The 12910-nt window shown below is 41.0% G+C and overlaps 1 protein-coding gene across 1 annotated transcript; it reads right to left on the minus strand.

Moving 5' to 3' along the window:
* Window positions 1-216: 216 nt before the first annotated feature.
* On the minus strand, window positions 217-12910 carry ZNF470 (zinc finger protein 470). The gene is made up of 6 exons (XM_021682337.2): window positions 12880-12910; window positions 12182-12314; window positions 11077-11165; window positions 4714-4840; window positions 4445-4540; window positions 217-2216 (listed from the first exon to the last, which is right to left on the minus strand). The coding sequence occupies exons 3-6, from the start codon at window positions 11134-11136 to the stop codon at window positions 343-345; spliced, it is 2157 nt and encodes a 718-aa protein (XP_021538012.2). The 5' UTR covers window positions 11137-11165; window positions 12182-12314; window positions 12880-12910; the 3' UTR covers window positions 217-342.

The following is a 12910-nucleotide window of genomic DNA, read 5'->3' on the forward strand; positions in this document are numbered from 1 at the left end:
AGTCTTAACCTACTAGATTTTACATGCAGCTGAACGTGACAGCAAGGAAACCTTTACCTTAATGGCACTAATTATAGGTCAAGGATTGTGTGCTAAGCCCTTTAAATGGACTATCTAACATATTCTTAAAGATAAATGTTTTAAATGGGAAAGTAAAATAGATTTTTATTTTTAAAAGGTTAAGCTGGCTACAGTGTTAAAAATGCACTTGAGGGGAGCAAGAGGGATAATGGTTAACACTATGGAAAGAATAAAAACGAGATGGGTTCATCTTGGACTATGATGATGGGACATACACTGGACAAAAGTGGACAGATCCTAGAGGCATTCAGAAGATTGAATCTAGAGGACTTGGTGGAATGGGGGTGAGGAGGAGGGAATAATTGAGGATGACTTTCCAGTATGAATTCGCTGATGATGAGCAAGATGTACACTCTGCCTGAAGGCTTTCCCACATTCCTTACATTCATAGGGCCTTTCTCCAGTATGAATTCTCTTATGAAGTGTAAGATGGGCAATCTGGCTGAAGGCTTTGCTACATTCCTTACACTCATAAGGTTTTTCTCCTGTATGAATTCTTTGATGTAGAGTAAGGGATTTACGATGGCTAAAGGCTTTCCCACAAACATTACATTCAAAAGGTTTCTCGCCTGTATGACATCTCTGGTGACAAATCAGGGATGCTCTCTGTCTGAATGCCTTTCCACATTCAAGACACACGTATGGTCTTTTGCCAGTGTGGAGTCTCTGATGTTGAACAAGATAGGAACCATCACTAAAGGCCTTCCCACATTCAATACATTCATAAGGCTTCTCACCAGTATGAACTCTCTGGTGTTGAACAAGGTGTGCAATTTGACTGAAGGCCTTACCACATTCCTTACATTCATAAGGTTTCTCTCCAGTGTGTATTTTCTGATGTTGTGCAAGGTGTGCATTTTGGCTGAAAGTTTTGCTGCATTCTTTACATTCATAAGGTTTCTCTCCAGTATGAATTCTCTGATGATGAGCAAGGTGTGTGCTCTGCCGAAACGCTTTCCCACATTCTTTACATTCATAGGGTTTCTCTCCAGTATGAACTCTTTGATGAAGAGTAAGTGAGCCACGATGGCTAAAGGCTTTCTCACAGATACTACACTCATAAGGTTTCTCTCCTGTATGAATTCTCTGATGTACAGTCAGGGACGAGCCATGGCTAAAAGCCTTCCCACACACATTACATTTGTAAGGTCTCTCTCCAGTATGAATTCTCTTATGCTGAATAAGGCCTATGTGATCAGTGAAAGCCTTCCCACAATCAATACAATCAAACGGTTTCTCTCCAGTATGATAATACCTCCGATGGCGTATAAGAGAAGCATTCTGCCTGAAAGCTTTCCCACAGTCAATACATTCATATGGTCTTTTTCCAGTGTGAATCCTTCGATGATGAGCTAGGGATGAACAATCACTAAAAGCCTTCCCACATTCAATACATTCATAGGGTTTCTCTCCAGTATGAACTCTCTGATGTTGAGCAAGATGTGCAAGCTGGCTGAAGGCTTTATTACACTGCTTACATTGATAAGGTTTTTCTCCAGTATGAACTCTCTGATGTTGAATAAGATGAGCATTCTGACTGAAGGCTTTCCCACATTCAGTGCATTCAAATGGTTTTTCTCCAGTATGTATTCTCTGATGTTGAGCAAGGTGGGCACTCTGACTAAAGGCTTTCCCACATTCAATACATTCATAGGGTTTCTCTCCGGTATGAATTCTTTGATGAAGAGTAAGGGTTGAGATTTTGCTGAAAGTTTTCTCACAGTCATTACATTTCAAAAGTTTCTTTTCTCCATAGACTTGCTTGTGTTTTTTAACAAATGAATGTGTTTTTAAACTTTTCTTATCTGTGTCAAAATTATATATTCTCTCTTCGATGGGTAATACCTGCTTTAGATAAGATAATCTTTTCAGATGAAAAACTGTCCCAGATTTGTTAAAGCGGTCTCTTTTCTCAATAAGGGTATCTATATGAGTGACTGTCTCTTGACTAAAATGTGTCTTCTGACTTACCAGCTCCCTCGTAAACAGGTCTTCACATTTCCAGTTTACCCCTAATGTGGAACATTCAAGGTCATAGCTTGGAAGTCTTTCCATTATCATTGCCTGGGATAATTTTTCTTCATAAATGCCCTGGTTTGGAGATAATTCCTTGGTCATCCAAATATATTCCAAGTCTGAAAGATATTAAGAAAGCAAATGTCTCCTTTACTTAAGGCTAGAAGAATGGAAACTTCCAAAGTGAAACCATGTGAATCAGTTATTGAAGACCACAGAGATCTTTGACAATAGTTATATAAAGTCAGGCAATGCAACTATCTTTGCATTTTTGGAATAAACCCTCCTGGCCTCTGGTGTATTATTTCAATATGACTTTTTATTTAAAATTATGTACCAATATTCATAATTGAGATTTGTCTGTATTTTCCTTTTTTGATGCTATTTCAGTAAGATTTTGGCATCAAGTGTTATGTTGTCTTCATAAACACAATTTTTTAAATTTCTCTTTTTTATTTTCTGTCATGGAACATCTTAAACAATGTTGATGATATTTTTCCTTACGGGTTTTACAGAATTTATTTGTGGAACTATTCGGCGTTGTTGCTTCTGTTCTTGGGGGAGGCAGTTCTAAGATAACTTTCTACATTTCTTCAATGGTAACCAGTCTGTTTAAATTTTCTATCTCTTCTGGTGCCAGTTGCAGTAATTTATATTCTCCTAAAACATTACCCATCTCATCCAGGTTTTCAAATTATTTATAGAAAATTGAGGAAAATAGATTCATATTCTTTTTTTTATATATGATTCTTTTAAATACTTATGCATCACTGGTTACTATTATTTCTTTTGTTTTCTCTCATTTGTTTATATATTTGACAGTTTATATATTTTATTGGTTTTCTAAAAAAGCACCAATTTGATTCTCATTAAATCTACTATTTTCTAGTTCATTTATTCCTATTTTTATCTCCAGCAGTGTAAGTCACTATACATAACTTATTTTAGTTTTCCTTAGACTCTTTTTGTTCTTTTTCTAATATCTCGAGTTGGATGCTTATTTACATTTTCTCTTATTTACTAATGTACACCATTAGGGCTATAAGTGACCTACCAACATCCTCTTCTTGAACCTATGAGAACTGGAAGCAGGAAAAATCCATACTACAAGCTACAGAATAAACTGTAGCCATCTCACTTGAGGCTGATTCCACTGTAATATATAATCTATAAACTCTTTTTTTTTTTTAAAGATTTTATTTATTTGACAGAGAGAGACACAGCGAGAGAGGGAACACAAGCAGGGGGAGTGGGAGAGGGAGAAGCAGGCTTCCCGCCGAGCAGGGAGCCCGATGCGGGGCTCGATCCCAGGACCCTGGGATCATGACCTGAGCCGAAGGCAGACGCGTAACGACTGAGCCACCCAGGCGCCCCTTAATCTATAAACTCTTATCTAGCTTTCATACCAAAAAAACAGCTTTCAAGCAAGGCAGGGAAAAAATAAATTAATTAAAAAAAATAAACTGGGCCAAAAATCCCAATGAGTACAACAAAAGTGGGGAGATGATGAACAAAGAGAAAGGAAGTAATGTTACCTAATTTATTCATCTTTTATATGAGAATCAAATGACGATGTTTTGAATGGATGCATTTTATTTTATTTGAACAGAACATGGAGGAAGAGTGAGAGGGAGAAGCAGACTCCCTGCTGAGCAGAGAGCCTGATGCAGGGCTTGATCTCAGAACCCTGAGATCATGACCTGAGCCAAAGGCAGATGCTTAACCGACTGAGCCACCCAGGTGCCCCAAGTGGCTGAATTTTAAAACACAGATTTAAAAATATATCAAGGCATAAGGGTTGTTAACAACTTGTAGGACTAAAAACCTTTTCAATTCAAGGACTGAGATGGTATGAAGGGGGAAAAAAACCCAGACATAAACAACAAAGCAAAAATCAGTAACAAAACAAACACTAAAGACAAAAATAATTAAAAGCAAAGGGAAGAGCATAACTATAATAATTGTTAACCTGATAAGCTCACATTTTAAGGAAAATATTTAAACCAGTTCAAAAAACTAAACATAAATTTATCTGAAGAATTCAGAAATATTGAACATCAGAGATGATTATACATGGTACTTGAGAACTAGGTAAACTTCATAGAAGATAACAGAGTTCACAAACAGATTGTGGTATCTGCAGGAAATTAGAAAAGGTAAAAATGGCATGTCACACCAGTGGAGAATATCTATTTAAAATATAGTGTTAGAACAAAAAGCTGCAATTTGAGACGGATTTTGAGAGGTGTTTTCCAACAAGTATCAGAGAAGGAACATCTTTTTTTTTTTTTTTCAGAGAAGAAACATCTTGAGAATAGTTTCCCCAACTCTAGTTATCTGCACTTACCTGGACAGAGGCCTCCTGTCATCTCTCCTTTCATCATCCAAGGCTCTTTACCTTGCTCCAATAAGGCAATCACATCTGGTTTAGAAATGCAAAGACCTGCATATAAGAAAAGATAAGAAAATTGGCTAGGTTGTGGATATTGCAGAGCTATGACCCAATCCAAATGGTATTGAGAGAAAAGGGATATTGTAGGGAAATGCTGATAAAGGCATAAAAAAGACTACTGAGGTGAAAAGACTCCAAAATGGGGAGGAGGAAGATACTCTTACCCAATGAAAGCAGGTTCCTGTAGTTCTCTAGCATCACTTTCTTATACAAACTCCTTTGAGCAAGATTCAGCCATTCCCATTCGTCTTGGGAGAAGTCTATGGCCACATCTGTGAAAGTCACTGAATCCTGAAATGACACAAAAATAATCTTGCTAAATCTTCATGCCATTACTTAGCTGGCTCTAGGGGTAAAGGACTATGCTATTCACACTATGGGGGGAAAGAAAACCCCAAACACTGTGCATAAGTAATTACACCAGGGTATAAATCATCCAGCTCATACAGTTAGCTACTGGACAACTTTTCTGCCTAGTTATATCATACATATTAGGAAAAAGAAAAAATATGAGAGACACTCTCTGCTCTTCAAACATTTACAATTTTATAGTGGTGAGAAGATATTCTAAGAAAAAATGTTGACTGAAGACAGAATATCAAGTACTAAATTGCAGTTGACCCTTAAACAACACAGGTTTGAACTTCACAAGTCCACTTACATGTGAATTTTTTTCAGTAAATAAGTACAGTATTGTAAGCGTATTTTCTCTTCCGTATGACTTTAACAAATTCTTTTCTCTAGCTCACTTTATTGTAAGAATATAACATATAATACACATAGCATATGAAATACGTATTACTCAACTGTTTATATTTTAATCAGTAAGGCTTCTAGTTAACAGTAGGCTATTAGTAGTTATGTTTGGGGGGAACAAAGTTATATGTGGATTTTCAACTCTGCGGGGATCAAAGCCTCCAACCCCCATGTTGTTCAAAGGTCAACTATATTTTATCTATGTTAGGAGCTATACCACTTTTCTTTAACTCCTTTGGGACTGTGGGGGAAAGTTTCAAGGAAGGATGCTGACCTGATGAACATGATTTCAACCTCCACAATATATTCTAAGAAATCCTAGTATTCTGAGATGTTAAGAGGTACGTCTAAAAAATGAAAGAAAAAAAAATGACTAGCAATACTTTTTCCTTGTCACATAAAAATATATTTGCATTAGGAAAACACATTTGGAAAGTTGGTTTTTTCCTAATCTGCTGAGAAGTACCAGAAGAGATCATACGAGATGAGCACAACCTGTTTTGTTATATGGGCTGAATTTCCTAACCAGGAAAAGATACCAGTCATCCATTTTGTGGTTGCTGGCAGATTTTCCATTTCTTACTTTGTGATTTCACTTATATCAACATTTAAGAATGAGTTTTGAATAAACACCAGTTGTAAATAAAACCAGAGAAAAAGCTCAGATTATTCCAAAGAATTCAGGCTCTGGCACTGACTAGCTAGGTGATCTTGGCAAAGTTAATAACTGCACATGCCTCAGTTTCCCCACACAAAAAAATGGGAATAATTTTGGTAGCTATCTCACAGCTGCATTGTGAGAATTAAATAATGTAACAGTCACAGTACCTGGCTAAGTGCTCAAGTACTGTTACCAAAGACAACAATGAAGGAGGGATAGGAAAGAAGGAATAGAAGGAGGACGAGGCCAAGCACAGCTGAAAATATTTGGTTTAATACTTCAACAAAAGTTTCACTTATGTTTTATTTTACCTAATTTCAATATACTATAGTAGTTAAGAACATGGTCTCTGGGGCGCCTGGGTGGCTCAGTCCATTAAGTGTCTGCCTTCAGCTCAGGTCATGATCCCAGGGTCCTGGGATCGAGCTCCGCATCGGGCTCCCTGCTCTGTGGGGAGCCTGCTTCTCCCTCTCCTCCCCACTTGTGCTCTCTCACTATCTCTGTCTCTCTCTCTCTCAAATAAATACAATCTAAAAAAAAAAGAACATGGTCTCTGAAGCCAGACTATGTTCAAATCCTGTTCTGTTCAGTAAGCTGAAGATACTAGTTTCTCTTTCAATCTTTGGAGATTTTTTTTTTTTTTTAAGATTTTATTTATTTGAAAGAGAGAGACACGGTGAGAGAGGGAACACAAGCAGGGGGAGTGGGAGAGGGAGAAGCAGGCTTCCCGCCGAGCAAGGAGCCTGATGCGGGGCTCGATCCCAGGACCCTGGGATCATGACCTGAGCCAAAGGCAGATGCTTAACAACTGAGCCACCCAGGCGCCCCCTTTGGAGATATTTTAAATAACTCAGAAGAACAGTGTACTGTATCTACACATATATATTTACCATTTCTGTTGTACTTTCTTCATTCCTGATGTTCCAGTTCCCTCCTTATAATTTCTATCTGAAGAACTTCCTTTTGCAATTCTTTTAGAAATCTGTCAATGAATTTTCTTAGTTTTCCTTCATATGAGAAACTATTTCACCTTCAATTTTGAAGGCAATTTTTGCTTGACATATAATGCTGGGTTGACAGTTCCTTCCTCTAAGTGCTTTTTAAGTTGTTCTACTTCCTTCTGACTGCCATGATTTCTGGTAGAAAATCCACAGAACTGAAATCACTGCTGCCCTATATGTTTTTTCTTTTTTTTAAGATTTTATTTGACACAGAGAGAGAGCAAGAGAGAGATCACAAGCAGGTGGGGGGACAGAGGGAGAGGGAGAAGCAGGCTCCCAGCCGATCATGGAGCCCGATGTGGGGCTCGATCCCAGGACCCTGGGATCATGATCTGAGCTGAAGGCAGACACTTAATGGACTGAGCCACCCAGGCGCCCTGCTGCCCTATATGTTAAGCATCATTTTTCTCTGGCTGGTTTCAAGGTTTTCCCCCTATCTATAGTTTTCAGCAGTCATTATAAAGCTCCCAAGCAAGGATTTCTTTTGAGTTTATCATGCTGGAGTTTGCTGAGCTTCATGGATCCACAAGTTTATGTCTTTCACTAAAGTTGGGAATTTTTCAGCCATTATTTCTTCAAATATTTTTTCTACACTTCACTTTCTCCTTTTTGGGACTTAAATGATACAAATGTTAAACATTTGGTATTGTCCCACAGGGCCCTGAGGCTCTCTTCAATCTTTTATCTATTGTTCAGATGAGATAGTTTCTATTTACCTTCAAGTTCACTAACTCTTTCCACTGTCATCTCCATAATGCCACTAAGCCCATCCAGTGAGCTTATTTTGGTAATTATATTTTTGATTTCTTACTGATATTTTCTATTTCTTTGCTGAGACAATCTATTTGCTTCAGGAGTGTTTACTTGCTCAAGCATTTTTATAACAGCTGCTTTAAAATCTTTATCAGATAATTCCAACATATATGTCACATCAATGTTAGTATCTGGTGATTACCTTTTTCCCTGTGAATTGAAATTTCCCTGGTTTTCCATAAGCTGAGTAATTTTAGGTAGTATCCTTGACATTTTAGATGTTACGAGACTCTATGTCTTGTTTAAATTATATGGAGAGTGTTGATGCTTTGTTCAGGCTCCATTTCCAAAGCCTATGAAGTGACATTCACCTCTGTCCTACTTGTGTACTACTCGGTGGCCAGCGATCTATCCTGAGTTCACTTCTCCTGGAGTATGGTATGCTCTTCAGGGCCAGACACATGCATGAGCAACTTAGAGTGAGCCCAGGAGTTCAACAACTTCAAAGAGTTGATTTCCAAAGCTCCTCCTTCTCTGTGGTCTCTCCAGTGTTTTCTACTTCCTAGGGGTCCCCTTTTTAGTCCTCTGGCCAGATAACTGGGGCTTATTTATTCCACTCTACTGTGCAGCTACCCTGACCATACCCATCCCTGGGGCCAAGCAAGGAAAGAACAGAAGCAGAAAACAAAAGGCAGTAAGAGTTTACTCCACCCTCTGGGGAACACAGCTTCTTCAATTACAGAGAAAATTTCTCCTCCTTCAGAGTTTTAGACTTCTGCAGACCCCACTGCTACTGTCTCAGGGCACAAGAAAACAGAGAACTTTTTTTAAGATTTTATTTATTTATTTGACACAGAGAGACACAGTGAGAGAGGGAACACAAGCAGGGGGAGTGGGAGAGGGAGAAGCAGGCTTCCCGCAGAGCAAGGAGCCCGATGCGGAGCTCGATCCCAGGACCCCAGGATCATGATCCGAGCCGAAAGCAGACACTCAACCGACTGAGCCACCCAGGTGCCCCGAGAACTTTTTTTTTTTTTAAGGTAGATTTCCATCCACCCTCTCTGAGCATTAGATCCCCTTCCTACTTCTTGAGCCTGAACTAGGTTTTCTCCTGCAGTTCTTTTTATCCATGACAAAACCCCCTTCTGGGTTTTGTGCTTTGTTGAATCCATGCTACGAGATACTGGGAGGGGGGAGAAAAAAGGTAAACACATCGCATTTTGGGTTTCTTCCCCAATCAGCCTGCTACTATTTACTTTTTAGAGACCTCAAATTGCTGCTCCATGTATGCTGTTCTGGTTCTATAGCAACTTTCAGTGGGAAAGACAGGGTAATAAAGTATGCTCAGTCCATCTTACCCAGAACAAGGACTCTCCCAAATTCAGTGTAAGTTATTATTAGTTTTAAAATTAACATTCCATTGGATATAAAAAGCCTCGTTATGCTTAGGGTTTCTTGTGCATCAAACATCATATTGTAGGTTTTTCACATGTATGTTTTACTGTGTATATGATGTGTGTATTATATATATTGTATGAAGAACTACATGGGCACATAGGCAAACAGAAGCATACAAAGCTAACGTTTATATAGTGCTTATTATGTGCCAGGTACTTTTCTAAATACTTAAAATGCATGAACTCATTAATGCTCACAACAGTACTATAAATGAGCTACTGGTATTACTCCCATTTTATGGTTGAGGAAACTGAAGTTAAGGTAATACATCTAGTATACAGTGGAGCTAGGAACTGCACCCAGGCAGTCTGCTGCCAGAGTCATGTTGTTAATCTTTATGCCATGCTCTGCCACCCTCAAAACATTTTCCTCTCACAAATAACAACACTGCTTACATCTGAAATGTTTAAATGCTTAGGAAACAAGTTCCATTGGTAGTGCATGTTTTGTGGCATTGTATCTGATCAGAAAAGGTGTTTTGCTTTAAGTTGCTCATTGTGTCTTTTATATAAAATAAAGACACTTTTACTACCCTGTTACTTTTTATTTGGTAAGTTTTTTAAGTTTATTAATCAAATTTTATAATTTCTTACAATAAAATTTGCTGATGACACTCATTTAGCAGTTCACTTTAATCAGAACATGAATTACAGTTCTTAAGTCTACTACTGGTCGTAAAAATATTAAAATTGTTCTGGAGTAAAGTTTGAGAAACTTTAATCCACAAGAAATGAAAAATTAGAATTTAGTCCAAGAAAATAATCAGTGATGAGGGCAAAAATTCAACAACAAAGACGATGACTGCAATAATCTCAGTTAAGTAATAAAACATCGGCGATAATTTAGCTTTGGAACAAAGATCTGATTAAATAGATTATGGAATTCATCCTAGAAAGAAAGAAGGATATAGAACATTACCTGGCATTTTAAGATGCTCATGATTCCAAGTCATGCATACGCTGGCTCAAATGCCGGCCACCTCACCTATGCGTGCAGGTAATCTTCCTCTTCCTTCAAGATACAACTCAGGAATCACACCTCCCAACCCCTCCTCCCTCCAACACGGAGTATGATTGTGTAGGCTCTATGCCATTCACGGATCTCTCACCAAGGAGGCAAAAAGGAGCTAAAAATAAAGTAGAAATTGCTAGATTGTGGCCTGTCACAGAGCTTCACCACTCTGGAAGAAGGGACACCTTTTTCTAACTCACCCAAAGGTATTCACATGGCCTATGAATGGTCCTTCCTCACTACTCCAGAGGAAGTCTAGTCTATACCTACAGCACTGATCACATTGTATAAATAAATGTTCGCTCCATTTCTCCAACAGATTATAAGCTCTATGAAAGCCAGGATGGCTACTTAGGAAGTAAGCAGATCATGGCTCTCAAATTTTCTCAAAGGACTGTATTTCTGTGTTGTCACATACTTATGAAAAAACAGCACATGGAAAAGCTCAGAGTGGGTCATTTCTTGAATGAAAACTAAACAGCTATAGGAAGAAGAGGAAACTCTTGAGAGGGCACTAGGTTATTTGAGTCTATCTCTATGGCCCCCATCTCTCCCCAGAAAGGGAGGAAATAGGCCCCAGGGTGAACTCTGAAGCAGACAAACTTCAGAAGGAAACAAACATTACCAAATCCTGGAAAGCAAGACTGTATTTTAAGAAGGGAAGAGGGAGGGCGCCTGGGGGGGCTCAGTTGGTTAAACAACTGCCTTCGGCTCAGGTCATGATCCTGGAGTCTTGGGATCGAGTCCTGCATCGGGCTCCCTGCTTAGCGGGGAGTCTGCTTCTCCCTCCCTCCCCCTTCTCATGTGCTCTCTCTCTTTCTCTCTCTCTCAAATAAATAAATAAAATCTTAGGAAAAAAAAAAGGGAAAGAGGGAATAGTAACTCACCAGGGACGAGGCTTTAAGAAGTTCAACTCCCATCACCTCCTCCTCTTCCTGGTTCCTCATTAGAAGGGCTTTACCCTGAGAGGGCAGAGCTGGGAGAGGAGAAAGGAGTACTGAAAAGCTGTGTCGCTCTAATAATTACTGCCTAGAAACTCCTTCCTCCCTTCAGCTCCTTCTGTTCTCACTCCCCCACTCCCACCCCAAAATCCCCTCACAATCCAGGCACTCACAGGGACACCTATAATTTACAGCTGGGTTTCTTCTCTGCTCTGAGTTTTCAGGCTGAGCACAACTTCCCTCTCTCTCAAAGTCACCCATTCATTAACATTTGGAAAAAGCCATCTCGCCCAGAAGAGAAGTATTACCTCTGTTACAACAAAGAGTCCATGTGGCTTACAGAGACTGGACCAAAAAAAAAAAAAAAAAAAAAAACCCATCAAGAGACCCATTTTGCTTTGTGAAAAACTTTAGTTTTAAAGAAGTCCCTTGTCGGGGCGCCTGGGTGGCTCAGTTGGTTAAGCGACTGCCTTCGGCTCAGGTCATGATCCTGGAGTCCCGGGATCGAGTCCCGCATCGGGCTCCCTGCTCGGCAGGGAGTCTGCTTCTCCCTCTCCCACTCCCCGTTTGTGTTCCCTCTCTCGCTGTGTCTTTCTCTGTCAAATAAATAAATAAAATCTTAAAAAAAAAAAAAAAGAAGTCCCTTGTCCACTCTGAGCCAAGTTTCTTCAATCAGAAAGAGTTTGAGAAATAGAAACTTGCTCAGTGGGGGTTTCGGGATCTCAACCCTTGGGGATCTCAACCCCTTCCCCGGAACTCTGGACAGGTCAGCTTCATACTCCGGCTCCAGGGACTCCCCCCACGACTCTCTGGACAGGTCAGCCTCACGCTCCGGGCCCAGGAACCCCATCCACCGGCTCTCTGGACAGGTCAGCCTCACACTCTGGGCCCAGGGACATCACCCCCCACCCCAACTCTCTGGACAAGACAGCCTCACACTCCGGGCCCAGGGACCCCATCCACCGGCTCTCTGGACAGGTCAGCCTCACTCTCTGCAGGAACCCTCTCACAGTCACTTTTTCAGCTGTCCGAAGTGGTTAAGGATACCGACCTCAAGCAGTTGTAGAGGGGATTACATGAGAGTCAGTACAGAAGGGACTCGGGAGTCAGCCAGTTCCGCATCTGAGTCCTGGCTCCTCCACTCACTAGCGATTACTTGTCCTCTGCATGCTTCAGTGTCCTATCTGTGAAAAGGAGGTAGTTTCCGCTTTGTGATGTGATATATTTACGGGATATTTGGTGTTACTCAGCAAAATCAGCAAAGAACAGTATGGCTGCAAGCAGTGCTTCCTCCCACTGTCTCTCTCTCCTCACTCTGGTAGCAGGGAGAGGGGTGCAGCAGGGAAGAGCCAGGCAGGAATGGGAAGAGTTCTGTAAGCTTGCCCTGGAAAGGCAGGGTTCCCTCTCCATTTCCAGAGGAGGCTGTGAACATCCCCTCACCTGCAAGCCCCATGCCACAATGACCTGGGGGCCAGGGCCTTAGACCTGGTCAAGGGACTCTGGACAGGTCAGCCTCACACTCTGACACCAGGGACACCCCCAATCCCCCGGGTCTCTGGACAGGTCAGCCTCACGCTCCGGGCCCAGGGACATCCCCCCACCCGCCCCGACTCTCTGGACAAGACAGCCTCACGCTCCGGGCCCAGGGACCCCACCGACTCTGGACTCCTGGGTCCGCCGGCCCCCGCGGCCGGGGACGCCCTCCTCCGGCACTCGCGCCGCCGCGCCCCAGCCACCTGACATCCTTACCTGTGCACTCAGCCCCGGTCCGCGCCTCCAG

This window comes from Neomonachus schauinslandi, chromosome 16 (genome assembly GCF_002201575.2).
Source record: "Neomonachus schauinslandi chromosome 16, ASM220157v2, whole genome shotgun sequence".
Lineage (NCBI taxonomy): Eukaryota > Metazoa > Chordata > Mammalia > Carnivora > Phocidae > Neomonachus > Neomonachus schauinslandi.